This window comes from Haliotis rufescens, unplaced genomic scaffold (genome assembly GCF_023055435.1).
Source record: "Haliotis rufescens isolate VD_foot unplaced genomic scaffold, xgHalRufe1.0.p SCAF_10, whole genome shotgun sequence".
Taxonomy (NCBI): Eukaryota; Metazoa; Mollusca; class Gastropoda; order Lepetellida; family Haliotidae; genus Haliotis; species Haliotis rufescens.
In genome coordinates this window covers 27,211,903-27,232,032 of record NW_025963780.1, presented here as the reverse complement: position 1 = coordinate 27,232,032, position 20,130 = coordinate 27,211,903, and the positions used below count along the sequence as shown (strand labels likewise).

General features: G+C 43.9%; 1 protein-coding gene across 1 annotated transcript in view; it reads right to left on the bottom strand.

Moving 5' to 3' along the window:
- LOC124144348 (unconventional myosin-Id-like) overlaps nt 1-20,130 on the bottom strand; it is an 82,377-nt gene that overhangs the window by 19,037 nt on the left and 43,210 nt on the right. The window contains exons 3-12 of the mRNA XM_046513715.2: nt 15,228-15,321; nt 13,463-13,628; nt 11,688-11,741; nt 11,167-11,262; nt 9,161-9,280; nt 7,264-7,473; nt 5,585-5,730; nt 4,237-4,351; nt 2,574-2,684; nt 682-741 (exon numbers count right to left, since the gene is read on the bottom strand). Of these exons, the coding sequence (XP_046369671.2) occupies nt 682-741; nt 2,574-2,684; nt 4,237-4,351; nt 5,585-5,730; nt 7,264-7,473; nt 9,161-9,280; nt 11,167-11,262; nt 11,688-11,741; nt 13,463-13,628; nt 15,228-15,321 (1,172 nt within the window). The remainder of the gene's footprint in view (nt 1-681; nt 742-2,573; nt 2,685-4,236; nt 4,352-5,584; nt 5,731-7,263; nt 7,474-9,160; nt 9,281-11,166; nt 11,263-11,687; nt 11,742-13,462; nt 13,629-15,227; nt 15,322-20,130) is intronic.

The following is a 20,130-nucleotide window of genomic DNA, read 5'->3' as shown; positions in this document are numbered from 1 at the left end:
TAAGCAGTGAATCATCTCTGTCTAAGCAGTGAATCATCTATGTCTAAGCAGTGAATCATCTGTCTAAGCAGTGAATCATCCCTGTCTAAGCAGTGAATCATCTCCGTCTAAGCAGTGAATCATCTCCGTCTAAGCAGTGAATCATCTCTGTCTAAGCAGTGAATCATCTCTGTCTAAGCAGTGAATCGTCTATGTCTAAGCAGTGAATCATCCCCGTCTAAGCAGTGAATCATCTCCGTCTAAGCAGTGAATTGTCTATGTCTAAGCAGTGAATCATCTCCGTCTAAGCAGTGAATTGTCTATGTCTAAGCAGTGAATCATCTGTCTAAGCAGTGAATCGTCTATGTCTAAGCAGTGAATCATCCCCGTCTAAGCAGTGAATTGTCTCTGTCTAAGCAGTGAATCGTCTCTGCCTAAGCTGTGAATTGTCTATGTCTAAGCAGTGAATCATCTCTGTCTAAGCAGTGAATTGTCTATGTCTAAGCAGTGAATCATCTCCATCTAAGCAGTGAATTGTCTCTGTCTAAGCAGTGAATCGTCTCTGCCTAAGCTGTGAATCGTCTCTGACTAAGCAGTGAATCGTCTATGTCTTAGGAGTGAATCATCTCTGTCTAAGCAGTGAATCATCTATGTCTAAGCTGTAAATCTTATCTGTCCAGTAAGTGAAGGCTGATGACTTACCGATCTGCAGGTGAACCTGTCATGGTGGTTCAGCTTCTGGGACATGGCCTGCAGGAACATCTGCAACACAGGGGTGGAGGGAATAAAGTGCTTGCTTCTGACACGTGCATGGTGGATGAGTTGAAAATCTAGCCTGAAATGTCTTCAAGTGGGAACTGAAATATCATTACATTCCTAACCACTCTATGGATATCTTAATTTTGAACTTTGGTAATATTTGTTACATAAAAAATACCTGTGACCATTTTTCGGAATGTTCTACGATTGCGGACCTTTGTACCCTATGTTGTTACACGTTGCAAGAGATCACTGTATTCAGTGTTGTTGCCGTCATGGTAGAATGGAGATAAACCCACTGTGTTTTGAAATTTGACTAAGTCCATCTCACTCAGTTCCAAATTTAAAAAAACTCTACAGTGGGACCACATGAAATTTCAAAACACAGTAGGTTTATCTCCGAAAATTAAATCACTGGTCCCTTAACGGATACATGTACATGTGTTTTACTTAAAATGGAACATCTCAAAAAGTATGTCATATACCTCAAATGTATGGATGGTTGATGGAATCCCCAGTTAGTTACACGTACTTCATCATACATTTAGGAGATAAACGTACTGTGTTTCCAAAGTAGGGCTTGGTTACCTGAAGATGTGACTGCGCTAAATTGAATTTGGAACCGAACGCGCAGCGTGAGGTTTCAAATGTTAAAATTGGCGCGGTTAAATCTACAGGTAACCTAGCTCTACATTGAAAACACTGTATGTTTATCTCCATTCTACCATGACTGAATAAAACGCAAACTCTTTGGTGTTAGCAAATATACTGAGTGAAGCGGCATGAGTTGAATCCAGTGTTTTGAGTTGGTTATCGATCTGAATTACGGAATCACCGAACAAAATATACTCAAGCAAGTTTGTTTACATGGTAATACTTCACTCGAACATATGACAGGCATTGAAAGCATATCAGCACGGCAACTTGGTAAGCTAACATGAGGTGGGCATCCCTAAAGAAAACAAAGCAAGCTTTGCAAGGTTTTCGCTCGACATCGCACGTCACCATTATGACGTCATATCGCTCACTGTGACGCAAAAGATATGATGTCACAGCCGTATATAGAAAAGCGCCAAAATTCTAAGCACTCTGTTGTCTCCAAAACGTAAATGCATTCCTTTTGTAGATTTCTGTCGTGTTTTCTGCACGAAACGTATTGCCACACATTCTTTGAATATTGTAGTAACCGCATCTGTGCATTTTGTAACCTGTAATTGTAGATATAATTATTTAAATATGCCTACCGACAATGACTGAAAAAAGTACTATTCCATGAATATTACCTTCTGCGGTGATGCGCCCGTCAAACCAGCTGTCTCAATCAGAGGGGGTTTATTGTGATTTAATAGCCTACGATTGACCAATCAGAATCGAGTAAACTCCAAATTCAGGGTAGAATGTACATTTCAAGGAACTGAACATGTTTCAGATCCATGATACCATGAAATACTGTGTCTCACTCAGTCCCACCCTGGACACTCAGAGTGAGTGAGTGAGTTGGGTTTAACGCCACTTTAACAGTATTCCAGTTATATCACGGCGTGTCAGCTTAATGTGGGAGTAAAGCCCGAAGTGATGCAGGTCTCAGACGTGTACCACTTCGATGAAACCCACCAGCACGGGTATGGTGCTGACAAACCTAGAAATATAATCGGGGTGAACCGGGATTCGAACCCACAATCATAGGTTTCTGGCGTGCCCAAAGGACGCAACTCTGCACAGCGAATCGCGGCGCCTCAGACGACCGGGCCACCCGTGCCCCCCTGGACAATCAGAATACTCCTATCAACTACTGAAGGTCTCTACAGGGCATGTGTCGGCGGTACCATACTTACTTTGTCCGTGACCTTGCCCACGCTGAGACAGGCCTCGTCCAGGATGGCCAGGACCCCCTTGTGGGGCTGTTCCACCAGGTCACAGATCACCTTGTTGTTGAAGTAGTCCACCTGTAAGGGTGCATACACAATTTCACTCACAATATTCAAGCCCTTTGGAAGGCACCCTCCACACAGCGTTAGCCTGGTCGCAGAGCTCTCTACACTGTTGCTGCCACCAGTCACAGCTCCCCCACTGTGCTAGGCAGCCACAACTATGAATGGTGAGTGAATGAGTTAGGGTTGACGCCGCTTTTAACAGTATTCCAGTTATATCACGGCGTGTCAACTTAATGTGGGAGGAAAGCACAAAGTGATGCAGGTCTTAGACGTTTACCACTTCGGTGAAACCCACGAGCATGGGTATGGTGCTGACAAACCTAGAAACATAATTGGGGTGAACTGGGATTCAAACCCACAATGATAGGTTTCTGGCGTGCCAAAGGGACACAACTCTGCACAGCGAATTGTGGCGCCTTAGACAACTGGGCCATCATGCCCCCCAACTATGCATGGAGTTGAACTCTGACTGGCTGTCATGTTAACAAACAAGTGATGACTATCGTTAATCTGAATACTCTTTCCTCAGCTCAGTTATTTGTTTGTCAATATTAACTTCTATTTCATTTCAGCTATCATATAATTAGTATAGTGAGAATGTAAGGCAACAGTTGGGTGCGTTGCTGTTGGTCTGCATTCTCAAACTATCCTGATTAAACAAACAAACTGGGAAATAGTAAATAAGTTGCAAACGTTTTCCCAATTGACCAGAATGGCATTCCCTACCCTAGACCTACACTAAAATATATATGAGACTACATTTCTACAGATTCTTGTAATGGTCGCTTGTGTAAATAATCAAGTGTAAATAATCAAGTCTGGGCCAGACAATGCAGTGATTGAAATCATGAATATTGATCCATGCAATGGGATATGGGATAGGATGACATGCATCAACCAAGTCAACGAGCCTGACCACCAGATCCTGTAAGTCGCCCCTTACGACAAGCATAGTCCTCTTCACAGCAAGCATGGGTTGCTGGAGACCTATTCTACCCCGGGTCTTTATGGGTCTTACCACTTTGGTGAACCCCACAGGAATGGGTCTGACAAACCAAGCAACATGACCAGAGTGGATCTGGGATTATCATGATTATAACACATGATCATAGGTTCCTGGTCTGCCAAAGGGGCACAACAATTACCGCGACTACCGGGTGACTTCTGGGCCACCCGTGTCCCTAGTGAATAGAAAGATACTGATATGTCACGAGAAAAGTATTGTAGTGATAGGGTCAAGAGCATCTATCTATAGAATGGAGATAGAATGCACTGGGTAGTTGGGGATGTGAACACTGTGGGAATAACTGACACACATTTCCGTCACAAAATACATTGATCAAATCTGCCAGAGCAGGGGAGACAACTCACATGTGAATAGAGAGATACTGACGGCGATGTCACGAGAAAAGTATTGTAGTGATAGGGTCAAGAGCATCTATCTATAGAATGGAGATAGACTCCACTGGGTAGTTGGGGATGTGAACACTGTGGGAATAATTGACACACATTTCCGTCACAAAATACATTGATCAAATCCGCCAGAGCAGGGGAGACAACTCACATGCTGCCACTCGATGCCCTCCCGCATGTACTCTTCCTGTTCCTGCTTCAGCACCAACTCTATGAACAGCTGCTGGAGTTTCTCGTTGCAGTAGTTGATGCAGAACTGCTCAAAGCTGAACCACAAACAATATCATTTCACATCACATCACACAACCATTTCACATCACATCACACAATCAGTTCACATCACACAATCAGTTCACATCACATCACACAATCATTTCACATTACACAATCATTACGTAACTTTTTCAACTTTATAAGAAGTCATCATAGAGGCATTTGCTAAATTACTAAATATCCTTTCCTTTTGCATCTTTCGAAACGATGTTGAGTTTTTTTCAATTCCATAAAAGAATGATATATGATTTGTTTGTTTGTTGTTTAACACCGCACTTAGCAATATTACAGCTATGACAGCAGTCTGTAAATAATCAAGTTTGGACCAAACAATCCAGTGATTGACATCATGAACATCAATCCACGCAATTGGGATGCGAAGATATGAATCAACCAAGTCAGCAAGCCTGACCACCCGATCCCGTAGTTGCCTCTTACGACAAGCATAGTCGCCTTTTACAGCAAGCATGGGTTGCTGAAGACCTATTCTACCACGGATCTTCATTGGTCTCTGACATATGAACACTACTTGAGATAAAATGGATCTGACTTCAGTGTCTACTGAAGCTGATATATTTTCATTTCTTTGCTCCAGTTGAATGTACTACCGTATTTCCTCTATTAGACGCCGGGCCTCTAATAGAAGCCGGGTCAATTGTTCAGTGCAAAAACTAGAAGCCGGGTCGATCAATTGATACAATTAATTATCTCTTTTTGGGACCTAAATTCATGGTCATAGTGAAATGGGGGTATTAATAAAAGCCGGGCCTCTAATTGACGCCAGGTCAAAAAAGGCTTGTCCGAAATAAATAGAAGCCCAGGTGTCTAATAGAGGAAATACGGTAGTTAATTTTACAGAATGCTAAGTACCATCAATTAAGTAACTATTTTGAATGATAGACAGCCACTGCCTCTGTGGTCTAGTGGATAGAGCATCTGCCTGGAGAGCAGAACATTTGTGATTCGATCCCTGGCCGCATCATACCAAAAGATGGTACTTGTTGTTATCCTGCCTGCTGCTCAGTATTACAGGGCTTAAACAAGGACTGGTTGGCATGGAGTCAGTATAATGCACATCCACGCTGCACTTTTCACTCTCAGCTTCAATAATGATGACTTCATCTTTGATGGATACCATTTAAATTGGACATATACCTAATTTCAAATATACAATTTGATACTATGATATAACCCAAACAAAAGATTTACTTATTCATTAGGTATACCTGTTGTTGTCAAAGATCTCAAAGCCATAGATGTCGAGGACTCCGATGACGGTACCCTTGCTGGTGTATCGGACGCCGCTGGCCTTGGGGTCAATTGCCTCATTGATGCGCCCCACTATCCAGCTGAACATACGGTCATAGATTGCCTGCAGACATGACACAGACAGTTAGGCACGTGGCTGTTTGTTTGTTGTTTAACGCCACACTCAGCAATATTCCAGCTATATGATGGCAGTCTGTAAATAATAGTCAGGACCAGACAATCCAGTGATTGATGTCATGAGCATCGATCCACACTATTGGAATATGATGACACATGTATTTAGAATCCTGACCACCCGATCTTGTTAGTCGCCTCTTACGACAAGCATAGTCACCCTTTACGGCAAGCATGGGTTGCTGAAGGCTAATTCCATCCCCGATCTTCACGGGTCACATGTCACCCAATGTCCCTCTCACATCAAGGGGGCGGTCGGGTAGCCTAGTGGTTAAAGCGTTTGCTCGTCACGCCGAAAAGCTGGGTTCGATTCCTGACATGGGTACAATGTGTGACGCCCATTTCTGGTGTCCCCCGCCGTGATATTGCTGGAATATTGCTAAAAGCGGCGTAAAACCATACTCACTCACTCACTCTCACATCAAGTGCACACCCTATCAAAATGTGTCCGAATTTCATTTTCTTTTTTTTTTGTAAACATGGTCAATATTCTTCCATTTGGCGCCACATTTTTTTTTTTTTGTGTGGAATCAGAATCACTATATATATAAATTGTTACCAATATATTATCTTTCGTCGCTAGGCTTTGATAGATAAAACAATAAACCTGTTGCAGCCATTTAAATCTAACAAAAAATAATTGTTCTTATGGGCTGCATTAACATGTTAATTTATTTTCTCTAACTTCTTCATCTCTGGTTATATTCCATCTTCCACCTCATATTTCCCTCTCCTAAGCTCCCTTCCCCTTCCCTCACCAATATTAAATCATTTTCAATCTAAAACCGAGCTTACGTATGCTTTTCCTACCACACTTTCCACTTTCAACGCCAGTAAAATTCTTTCACTTTCACTTCCGTTGTTATCCAAGTCATTGCAAAGTTTATGGGTTTTTTCAGCCCATGTCAATCTCATTAAAATCAGACCTTAGTCTTCGCTACCGCTAAATAAAGATCTGAGGACATCCCATTACGGGTCACGTCAGAACGACCTTTCGCGAATTTTGACCGACCAATGAAATGACTGACAAGAAATTGACATTGGCCAATCAGAAAGCAGCTTGATCGAGCTTTACGACACTAGTTTCAAACTGGCGACTACGCTTCGAAATATATTTTGACGTATTCTCGATTAAAAAATTTAAAACTGATAAGAAGAACATTCTGGAATGGCTTACAGATGGCCTAGATTGTATGGATATAATCATAAAACCCGTAACTGTCGTTCGGAATATCCCCTGTTAAATATATCGTGGTTGCATGATTAGAAAACACATTCCGACTGTCACTTTCATGATCTGGCAAGCGACATGGGATGTCCTAAGATATTTGTTTAGCGATAGCAAGAACTAAGATCTGATTTTAATGAGATTGAGCCCATGTTCATAGGCATATCATCATGTCACAGCCATAAAAAGACTTTACAGTTAATTTATGGTGCATTGCATCACAACGTTCCCAACCTTAGCAAAGGCATCCCTGGCAAAGTAGGCGTCCTTCTTCGTGAGTCCCTTTTCCACAACGTTGCCTCCAGCAGCGATGGTACGCGAGCACAGCGCCTTCTCAAGTTGGTCCGGCCGCACCCCCAGCAGCCCGGCGATGATGTTGCTGACTGACTGGTTCCCTACACACGCGATGTCTTCCTCCTCTGCCACACCAAACTCCACATTGCCCTGCAAGCAGCGTACAGCAATGACACAATTTGTACAGTCAACTTTTTTTACAACTTCTAGATACAGACCGAAAATGCCACTAGGTAAAAATAACGTGCATATAAATTATAATGCACCAAATCCACATCCAAAAGCATGCTGAAAGCACTACATTATAACCCCAGTCAATGGATCAGTGCACACTAGATTTTCATTCTCATCTCCCTGGGGAGTATACAACCCAGCTGCCTGTGAGGCGCTAGATGGTTAGCAGTCAAATGACCATCTCTTTCTACCGGGTACCCAGTCACTGCTGGTTGAGCAGCGGCATGTTTCGAAAAAAGTCTCTTGCCTAAGTAGGCACCACATGTGCTTCAGGATGGGGCAAGGTCAAAGCCCAAGAAACTCTCAGGGGTCAAACTGCCGTGCTCTCCACGACCGTTGTTGCTTAACTTCACCTGATTTGTGGACAGTTGGTGGAGCATGGTCAACCTTTAAAAATAAGGTGAGTGAGTGAGTGAGTTGGGTTTAACGCCGCTTTTAACAGTATTCCAGTTATATCACGGCGTGTCAGCTTAATGTGGGAGGAAAGCCCCAAGTGATGCAGGTCTCAGACGTTTACCACTTCGTGAAACCCACGAGCATGGGTATGGTGCTGACAAACCTAGAAACATAATCGGGGCGAACCGGGATTCGAACCCACAATCATAGGTTTCTGGCGTGTACAAGGGACGCAACTCTGCACAGCGAATCGCGGCGCCTTAGACGACTTGGCCACCCATGCCCCCTTTAACAGTAAGGAGATGTAGGGGTGACTATTGGTCAGGAAATCACTATTGCAATAACCATTGATATTGAAAGAAACTATTGCGATAACTATTGATATTGCAAGCAATTTATTGCAATAAATATCGATAGTTTTCAGTGTATCATTTTAGATGGATTTTAGAGTTGAATTAAACCTTCAAACTGAAGTTTCCTTTGAATGTTATAACCATAACAAATAAAAAGTAAAATTTGAGATATGACTGATTTGTTTTTTCTTTACCCTAATAATTTAAGAAAAAGAAACTTCCACATTACCATGAGTAAATTACTACCACTCATGATCAAAAGAAACACAAATTTGAACAGCATTGCGTGTATTTTATTGATATGGTAAATACAATCGAAAGTATTGGTATTCCTAACTGAAATCCATACTATTGATCAGAAACTGATTTAACAATCAATTTATTGACTTTAAGTGCTTACCAATAGCAAATATATCGATATTTCGATTTATCGTGACACCCCTTACAGAGATGTTACCATCAATGACAGTCCAGGGGTTGGGTTTCCAGTATGACAGAGTCCAGGCCCCGATTTCACAAAACAAAGTTAAGTTTTTAGTCAAAACACAAACTTTTGCAAACAATCTCGAATCACTTCTTTCAGTGGCATTTAGAAGTTGGTGTGATGAAGTAAGACGAGTTCTATGGATGAACAACTTCTTTATTACAATTAGTGCGACGTTTCTGTGTAGATCCTAACACCTTTATCAAGCAAGTTATCATCACTTGCTTGATAAAGGTGTTAGGATCTACACAGAAACTCAGACTCAGACTGGAAGTTTTTTCACTTGGTTTGTTTCGGGAAATCGGGGCCTGACCGATGAGGTTTGACTGTGTCACCTTGACGACACAAGGCCACGCCCTTTTGTACTCACCAGGTGTATGACAGCTGCAACGATGCTCCATAACGTCTCCACATGCATGAAGGCGAACCCAGTGGCTTTCATGGCATCCATCACAGACTTGAAGTCACGCCGATCATTGATGGAATCAACCTGGGACAGAAATCAGGCACATTAATTTCAAAAGGCTAGTAAACTGGGGTAACCTTGTTTGTTGTTTAATTGTGCACCCAGCAATATGCCAGCTATGGCTGCCTATAAATGTTTGAGTCTGGATCTGGCAAACCAGTGAGTGATATTATGAGCAACAATTCATCGGAACAAACAAGTAACCAGGGCCCACATGCACAAAGCGATCTTATCGCTACGACAATCCACTGTGTGGAGTCTGGCTTACCTTGGCACTCCCTCCCTGTCTCATGTAATGACACTGTGTGGAGTAAGGCTTACCTTGGCACTCCCTCCCTGTCTCACGTAATGATACTGTGTGGAGTAGAGCTTACCTTGGCACTCCCTCCCAATCTCACGTAATGACACTGTGTGGAGTAGGGCTTACCTTGGCACTCCCTCCCTGTCTCACGTAATGACACTGCGTGGGATAGGGCTTACCTTGGCACTCCCTCCCTGTCTCACGTAATGACACTGTGTGGAGTAGGGCTTACCTTGGCACTCCCTCCCTGTCTCACGTAATGACACTGTGTGGAGTAGGGCTTACCTTGGCACTCCCTCCCTGACTCACGTAATGACACTGTGTGGAGTAGGGCTTACCTTGGCACTCCCTCCCTGTCTCACGTAATGACACTGTGTGGAGTAGGGCTTACCTTGGCACTCCCTCCCTGTCTCACGTAAGGACACTGTGTGGAGTCTGGCTTACCTTGGCACTCCCTCCCTGTCTCACGTAAGGACACTGTGTGGAGTAGGGCTTACCTTGGCACTCCATCCCTGTCTCACGTAATGACACTGTGTGGAGTAGGGCTTACCTTGGCACTCCCTCCCTGACTCACGTAATGACACTGTGTGGAGTAGGGCTTACCTTGGCACTCCCTCCCTGTCTCACGTAATGACACTGTGTGGAGTAGGGCTTACCTTGGCGCTCCCTCCCTGTCTCACGTAAGGACACTGTGTGGAGTCTGGCTTACCTTGGCACTCCCTCCCTGTCTCACGTAAGGACACTGTGTGGAGTAGGGCTTACCTTGGCACTCCATCCCTGTCTCACGTAATGACACTGTGTGGAGTAGGGCTTACCTTGGCACTCCCCCCCTGTCTCACGTAATGACACTGTGTGGAGTAGAGCTTACCTTGGCACTCCCTCCCTGTCTCACCTAATGACACTGTGTGGAGTAAGGCTTATCTTGGCACTCCCTCCTGTCTCACGTAATGACACTGTGTGGAGTAGGGCTTACCTTGGCACTCCCTCCCTGTCTCACGTAATGACACTGTGTGGAGTAGAGCTTATCTTGGCACTCCCTCCCTGTCTCACGTAATGACACTGTGTGGAGTAGGGCTTACCTTGGCACTCCCTCCCTGTCTCACGTAATGATACTGTGTGGAGTAGGGCTTACCTTGGCACTCCCTCCCTGTCTCACGTAATGACACTGTGTGATGAAAGGCTTACCTTGGCACTCCCTCCCTGTCTCACGTAATGACACTGTGTGGAGTAAGGCTTACCTTGGCACTCCCTCCCTGTCTCACGTAATGACACTGTGTGGAGTAAGGCTTACCTTGGCACTCCCTCCCTGTCTCACGTAATGACACTGTGTGATGAAAGGCTTACCTTGGCACTCCCTCCCTGTCTCACGTAATGACACTGTGTGGAGTAGGGCTTACCTTGGCACTCCCTCCCTGTCTCACGTAATGACACTGTGTGGAGTAGGGCTTACCTTGGCACTCCCTCCCTGTCTCACGTAATGACACTGTGTGGAGTAGGGCTTACCTTGGCACTCCCTCCCTGTCTCATGTAATGACACTGTGTGGAGTAGGGCTTACCTTGGCACTCCCTTCCCGTCTCATGTAATGACACTGTGTGGAGTAGGGCTTACCTTGGCACTCCCTCCCTGTCTCACGTAATGATACTGTGTGGAGTCTCTGGTCAGCTTCAACTTGCTCAGCCGGTCATCTTGTGCTCCCGACAGAAGCTGTAGGATACAGACAATACCACATGAAAGTGTGCATGCTTTTCAATCCAGTAGTAACTGAGTTCATTTATGTACATTAGTTCTTTAGCCTTTTTCTTCTTTTACATAGAACAATGAAACAGGTCTAAATAATTCATAAAAAGAGTGAACAAAAAGTTGTTTTATGCAAAGTTTGTTTGTTTGTTGTTTAACACCGCACTCAGCAATATTCCAGCCACATGACGGCAGCCTGTAAAATTATCGAGTCTGGGCTAGACATTCCAGTGATATTGTGAACAACCGCCATGCCTTCTTGGAGGCCATGATGCTACCAAACAAGTTACCGCATCTTATCTCTCCATCCATTTAGTCGCTTCATATGACCAGCATAGATTGATTGGGACCTATTCTAACCTGCATCCCCACAGGGGGAAACAAGTACTCACCTGATAGAAGGAGTGGAAGTTCCGCTCGCCATCCTGCTGGTACACAACCCGACTCTGGAACACAATTACAGGCACTGTCATGAAGGTCAATAATACCATGCATTGTACATGTTGCCTAACGACAACTTCTCTGAATATCCTCATTGTGGACTTTCTTGATAGTTTTGTAGACTTTTGGTAGAGGTGGGGTGAAGGGGGCTTAATGTCGCGTTCAAGATTATTGCAATTATAAAGCGAGTGCATGCGTGTGTGCGTGTGTGTGTGTTTCTGCTTGTACTAGTCTGGACTAATGCCAGTTTTGTAGCCTACCGAGATACCATGGCTCAGTTTTACATGAAGACCCCGCTCAGACACAGTACACTCCGACTCTGACCCAACCAGTGTTGTTTTTTTTACCCCCTTAGTGCTGAATGCCAGGCAGGGTAACAACAAGTACCATCTCTTAACGTCTCCAGGCAGATGCTCTATCCACTAGACCATGGAGGCTGTCCGTATTGTTGGTAGAGATCACAAAGTGTTCATGTCTTAGTACACTGTGAGTGAGTGAGTATGGTTTTACGCCGCTTTTAGCAATATTCCAGCCATATCATGGCAGGGGACACCAGAAATGGGCTTCACACATTGTACCCATGTCGTGAATCGAACCCGGATATTCGGCGTGACAAGCGAACGCTTTAACCACGAGGCTACCCGACCGCCCCTAGTATACTGTGATAATGATTGCCTAAATAAAAACTTACTCATTTCAAAACACATCTTTTCCTATGTCATCAGTCATCAATACTTCAATGGTTTTACACATAACATTCCTCCATCACCTGTCAATACATCAGTGTTTCCGCTGGCTTTTGAAACTGCCAGTACTTATGGACTGGCAACTCTAAAAATTACCAGTCCCCCCTAATTTATGCCAGTTCCAACTTTCAACAAATAAAAAAACATATGAAAATTATTTGGTTTTAATTCTTTCAACATCATGTTCAGTGCAAAGATGTCAGCTCTGAAGTAACTAAGTTAGATCTATACATCATTTACACAAATTTCAGTCCCAAATTTCTATCTTTTTTTAAATATTTAGAGACGAACTCGCTACAAATGGATATTTAACCTAGAAATAGACATGGGGAAGCCCTAATGGAACAGACGATCTGACTTTGTTAAAAAAATGTACTCATATGAATATCACCGATGTTTTGTTCAACAACAACAAATTATAAGGTTCTTTATTTGCCGGTCCATCATGTCCATAGGGACTGGCAGTCACATGAATTACTGGTCCAAGCCTAATCTTACCGGTAAAAAAATGGTAATTTCCAGTAAACAGGAATGCTGTACATACCACTGATATATGCAGACGTCCATATATAGCCTGTTAATGAACATTTTCATCAGTTTTGCAAACCCTAGCATTGCCTGGTATTGAAGCCATGTGTTGAGCCGGTATGCAATGGCCACTCTCAACCTCTCGTCAAGTGAAAAACATGAACCCTCAATAGTCAGAGCAACTGCTAGACTCCCACTTTCTTTGAACCAGGCCGAGATTTAATTCATTATTTATAGCGACTAGACCAAATATCAGCCATATGTACACTTGGGTGATGGAAGAACGTTATGTATTCTAAACCCCTGAAATAATGTTTGTTTGTTTGTTTGTTGTTGTTTAGCACTGCATCAGTGGAACAGTTATCCAATGACTAAACACCAACAAATACGTTACAGATCAATTGAAATTTGGAAATATCATTGAAAATTTTGTGGTTGGTAGAAACACTTACCTTTTCCAGCAAGTAGTTGTTAATGTGACCTCCGACCGGATCCCCCTTGAAGTCAAAGTTGATGTCCATGTATTTACCGAAGCGACTTGAGTTATCATTCCTATTGGTCTTGGCATTTCCAAATGCTTCCAGAATATTGTTGGACTTGATGAGGACATCCTTTACCCTGAAACATGATTTCATAATGATAACCTGCTGAAGTGACGATAAAATAATATCAAATGAGCACAAGACTAATTAAAAACAAACATACACTTAACATTTCCAGCAGAAAACATCTTGCAGTTTCAGCATTCCTCAAGGTTTGTGTAATGGAGTTTGAATTCAAATTACTGCTGTTCCAGGCATCAAGTCATTTTCCCACCATTCAAAAGCACCATCTGCCTTGCTGGATAACAAACACTGAGATGACCGGCCTTATGTTTGTGTTTGTTAAATCACAGTTTATGAGTTCTTGAAATTATTTCATGAGTTTGCAAGTGAGTTCATAGGCACGTTCATGAGTGGCGAGTTCATGGTTGGTGAGTTCCTGAGTGGTGAGTTCCTGAGTGGCGAGTTCCTGAGTGACGAGTTCCTGAGTGACGAGTTCATGGGTGGTGAGTTCATAGGTGGTGAGTTCCTCAGTGGTGAGTTCCTGAGTGATGGTTCCTGAGTGGTGAGTTCATGAATGGTGAGTTCATGAGTGACGAGTTCATGGGAGGGTGGCGAGTTCATGGGTGGCGAGTTCATGAGTGGTGAGTTCATGGGTGGTGAGTTCATGGGTGGTGAGTTCAAGAGTGGTGATTTCATGGGTGGTGAGTTCATCCGTGGTGAGTTCATGAGTGGCAGGTTCATGAGTGGCGAGTTCATGAGTGGCGAGTTCATGAGTGGTGAGTTCATGGGTGGCAAGTCCATGAGCGAGGAGTTCATGAGGGCAAGTTCATGGGTGGTGATTTCATGAGTGGCGAGTTCATGATAGGCGAGTTCATGGGTGGTGAGTTCATGAGTGGCGAGTTCATGAGTGGCAGGTTCATGAGTGGCGAGTTCATGAGTGGCGAGTTCATGAGTGGCGAGTTCATGAGTGGTGAGTTCATGGGTGGCAAGTCCATGAGCGAGGAGTTCATGAGGGCAAGTTCATGGGTGCTGATTTCATGAGTGGCGAGTTCATGATAGGCGAGTTCATGGGTGGCGAGTTCATGGGTGGCGAGTTCATGAGTGATGAGTTCATGGGTGGCGAGTTCATAATAGACTTGTACAAGTCTCTAAGGCAATTTATTAGTTTAAATCATAATTCCTAGATTATATAAATAATAAGAAAAAGTTGTCCCTATAACAGACTGGCATCCTTAGTACTGTCCGCTCATCCAGACTTGCCTATCATAAGGATATAATTACAATAGACCAATGTACTTCTCATTCAGTACAGCCTTGGAGCAAGGCTAAGTTCATGAATGAGTTCAAGAGTGAGTGAGTGAATCTAACAGTACTTGACTTATGTTGTTTAACGCTGCACTCAGCAATATTCCAGCTATATTGTGGCGGTCTGAAAATAATCAAGTCTGGACCAGACAATCCAGTGATTGACATCATGAGCATCCATCTACGCAATTGGGATATGATGACATGCATCAACCAAGTCAGCGAGCCTGACCACCCAATCCCGTTGGTCGCCTCTTACAACAAGCAGTCTCCTTTTACGGCAAGCATGGGTTGCTGAAGACCTATTCTACCCTGGATCTTCACGGGTCTGTGGTCATGTGACATACATGTGATCATTTCTCCTTACCTTTCTACTTCCTTCTGTCCGCTTACATTTGTGACTGCAGCAATGTATCGCATAATGATCTTGGATGCTTCTGTCTTGCCTGCCCCGCTCTCACCTGAAACAAGAGCCAATTACTTCGTTAACTTCTCCTTTACTATTTCTGTTTTCAGACATAATGACGAATAAAGGCACCACGATGATACAGCTAAATGTATGTAGTGTGTACACCAAATCAACAGTGAATGACGTGGAAAGGGAGATAACTCTACAGGGCATGTACACCTATGCCTGCTCCATATTTACTGGGTCCTCTAAGCATGATACTGTGTATATGTTGTGCAGTCATCACTTTAATGTTTTGATTAAGATATTCATAACAATTTGGGTGCTCTATGAGTAATCATGTTCATTACATTTCTAGCGAACATATGGTATATATTGCTGTTGTTTTGATGATGAGCATACCGTACTTGTGTCATCTGTAAACAATAATGAGTGAGTGAATCCTCATGGGAGGGGGAGGGTATCCTGATTGGAGGGAGAGGGTATCTTGATGGGAAGGGGAGGGTATCTTGATGGGAAGGGGAGGGTATCCTCATGGGAAGGGAGAGTATCCTGATCAGAGGGTGAGGGTATCCTGCCTGATCAGAGGGTGAGAGTATCCCGATGGGAGGGGAGGGTATCCTCATTAGAGGGGGAGGGTATCCTCATTAGAGGGAGAGGGTATCCCGATTGGAGGGAAGGGTATCCCGATGGGAGGTGAGGGTATCCCGATGGGAGGTGAGGGTATCCTGATGAGAGGTGAGGGTATCCCGATGGGAGGGGAGGGTATCCTCATTAGAGGGGGAGGGTATCCTCATTAGAGGGAGAGGGTATCCCGATTGGAGGGAAGGGTATCCCGATGGGAGGTGAGGGTATCCCGATGGGAGGTGAGGGTATCCTGATGGGAGGGGAGGGTATCCTTATTAGAGGGGAGGGTATCCTTATTAGAGGGTGAGGGTATCCTTATTAGAGGGTGAGGGTATCCTGATGAGAGGTGAGGGTATCCTGATGGGAGGGGAGGGTATCCTTATTAGAGGGTGAGGGTATCCTCATTAGAGGGAGAGGGTATCCCGATTGGAGGGAAGGGTATCCTGATGGGAGGGGAGGGTATCCTTATTAGAGGGTGAGGGTATCCTCATTAGAGGGAGAGGGTATCCCGATTGGAGGGAAGGGTATCCCGATGGGAGGTGAGGGTATCCTGATGGGAGGGGAGGGTATCCCGATGGGAGGTGAGGGTATCCTTATCAGAGGGTGAGGGTATCCTGATGGGAGGTGAGGGTATCCACATTAGAGGGGGAGGGTATCCTCATTAGAGGGAGAGGGTATCCCGATTGGAGGGAAGGGTATCCCGATGGGAGGTGAGGGTATCCTGATGGGAGGGGAGGGTATCTTGATGGGAGGGGAAGGTATCCTCATGAGAGAGAGGTATCCTCATGGGAGGGTACTCAAATTGGGGGTATCCTAATAGATAGGTGGTAGGGTATTCATCACGAAAAACTCAACCCTACTGCTCAGGTTGGTGATTGAGCTGTTGGGTGGTTGAGTTTGCAGTGATTCAGCCTCACCAGCCACAGGTCCATAACAACATTGCACTTAAAACCCTCACATCATTGCCCATATCAAAAGGATATCAAATGTTTTCAGAAAAACAATTTCTGCAAGCAAACCCTATCTTAACTCATTCACAAAAAATGCTCTTCCCAGTCCTGCTGACTTATCTCCAGCCATGCCGCTCAATCACGTAGCATCCCCCCATCTTCAGGAAATGTGTACTCCACATCACCCCATCATGCACACTCGTGACTGTACACTCCATGCCTCATTTAACAACATCAGCCACATCAGTTCACTCGTGTAGGAAGCATGGTAAGTCATGGGGACAAACAGACACATGCGGAACCCATCAAATCAAGTCAGTGTGAGTCAGTCAGTCAGTCAGTTTGGTTTAACGCTGCTTTTAACAGTATTCCAGTTATATCACGGCATGTCAGCTTAATGTGGGAGGAAAGCCCCAAGTGATGCAGGTCTCAGACGTTTACCACTTCGGCGAAACTCAAGCGTACGGGTATGGTGCTGACAAACCTAGAAACATAATCGGGGCGAACCGGGATTCGAACCCACAATCATAGGTTCCTGGTGTGCCCAAGGGACACAACTCTGCACAGCAAATCACGGCGCCTTAGACGACTGGGCCAGCCATCAAATCAAGGATATAACTAAATAGCTAAGCCGGTCTGGAATTTGTGCGACTTGAATATGATAATGAAAATAGTCACTGATACAATTATAGTTACATAATAACATGACGACAGGTTGTCTGTAAATTCACAGAGAGATCCATTATTATGACGTTGTTGAAAGTGTTTGCTGATGCTGAGAACAAACAGGGACCCGAATTCATTCATACCATCTAGTACCAGGTTTTATAACATGTTTTGTGATAAATGATTGTTGATAATTTTATCGTATTTATCTCAAAGGACAGTAAGCTGTGTGGAAGACTTATAACAAAGTCAGAGTGAGTGAATGTTGTTTTATGCTCCAGCAACATATAAGCAATATTCTTGCAATAGAATATCAATGTGTTAATAAAGTCTTATCCAGGCACCAGTGGTCAGTGGCAGTGATCCAATTCGGGAGGTCAAACATCTTGACAGGCTGTTTTTCCCTTGTCATTGATCTCAGGCCAAGTGGGAGAAGTCTTGGGGACCTATTCTGGCCCAAAACTTCATAAATAGTGTATCCCCTTATTAATATCTGCATAGAAATATTACTAATAACACAGATCTGCTGACATACATAAGATAGTTTTAATAAATGTTAAATCTTTCCACAAAAATTATTAATGACATATTCCTAATTGGGTGGGTTTGTGGGTGGGTGAGTGAGTGAGTGAGAGTGTGAGTGAGTGAGTGAGTGAGTGAGTGAGTGAGTGAGTGAGTGAGCATGGTGAGTGAGTGAGTGAGTGAGTGAGTGAGTGAGTGAGTGAGTGAGTGAGTGTGGTTTTATGCTGCTTTTAGCAACTTTCCAGCAATATCAGGGTAGAGACATCAGGAAAGGGCTTCACACACTGTACCCATATAGGGAATCAAACCCAGGTCTCCGGCGTGACGAGCAAATGCTTCAACCACAAGGCTACAATAAAACAATCCATCTATTCTCATTGTTGAAATGTTGAACTTCAAAGCAATCCAGACTTCAGTTGTATTCCGTGTGAAATCCCTGTGAGTTTCCTGTGAGTTCCGGGTGAGTTTCCTCTGAGTTTCTTGTGATCTCGTAAAGCCCGACCCCATAATAATCTGATCACATGTTCTGCATGAAAAGGTTATATCACAGCAGTATATTGACAAAGAATCCCAGACATTGTGTCTGTGCTTTCTGAACACTATCATAACATACCGTATTCGACGTAATAAGCGCCCAGGGCGCTGTCAAAATTAGAATTAAGGGGCTCTTATTAGAATGTTATTTGGGCGAAAAATACAGAGTTGAAAGATAAATTTTGTGGTTTATGCTGACAGCCTGAAATGTTTATGTACGACAGATATATTTTTCCAGAATTAAATGCCCATATAACACACGAGTGCGTATTATACGTGAATAAATAAGTCTTGTGAACATTGATCAATCAGAAGGGGTGCTAATTGGGATTGTTCACTAGCCAATATCTTAGCAAATGACGCCTTGGGCGCTTATTAAAGCTGGACGCTTATTACGTCGAATACGGTAATGCAAGCTTTCAAAGGAATGCAGAAACCCTCTTTCAAAAGGAGCATGTAAAACATACAAACTTGAGCCATGAAAATATTACAGATAAAAACCCTCTAAAAGGTATGCTATTGACTTTTGCCATGTCTATGACCTGTTACGTAACCTGCACCAGACAAGCAGACCCTATTTCATTCAATACTATGGTAACATGAGCAAGTCATGTATTATACATGCTGCACTAGTTTATGCAAGTAGTGTAAGTCACATTGATCTGGCTTATCTGAATGAATCAATACTACATTGAGTTTACACAACAGCAGGAGTCACCCCATGAATTATGGCCTGGGGCGGGGCCTTAACATGACCCCACATCTGTCCCGTGAGTGAGGTCAGGTGAAATGGGGTTAAACGTTGTGTCCAAGATTATTGCACTTAGCGACGTGCAAGCATGTGTGCGTGTATGTCTGCTTGTACTAGTCTGGACTGATGGTGATTTATAGTGCTAGCACATTGAGATACCATGCCACAGTTTAACATGAATACCCCACTCAGACAGAGTATACTGACGAGCCGACCAGTCCTTGTTTTATCCCCTTGATTCTGAGTGCTAGACAGGGTAACATGACAGGGTATAACGTCTTTTGGTATGACGCGGCCGTGGATCAAACCCCAGACCTTCAGCTTAGAGGCGGCCGCTGTACCTCTGGACCAGGGAGGCGCTCTTGTCCTAAGAGTTCGTGAGTGATGTCGTGAGTGAGTTCGTGAGTGAGTTCGTGAGTTCGTGAGTTCGTGAGTGATGGATTTTACACAGCTTTTCGCAATATTCCAGGAAAATTACAGCGGGAAACTCCAAAAATTGGGATTTGAACCTGGGCCTTCAGCGTGACGAGTGAATGTTTTATCCACTAAGCTACCCCACCACTCTATCCTAAGAGAGAGTGAGAGAGTGAAAGAGAGAAAAGGGGAGAGATTCCATATTACTATAGTTAATCTGCCATGCCATGATTTCTTCCGAGCAGTATACTTTTGAGGATAATTGGATTTCTCATATTATGCCCAAAAGAGCTATATTACAGCAATATCCCAACTTGCAGACACCGGTTTGTGAAATCAAACTCCGGCACGACCAGCTGACACTTAACCAAGAGGCCATCGTCATGATATGGCTGAA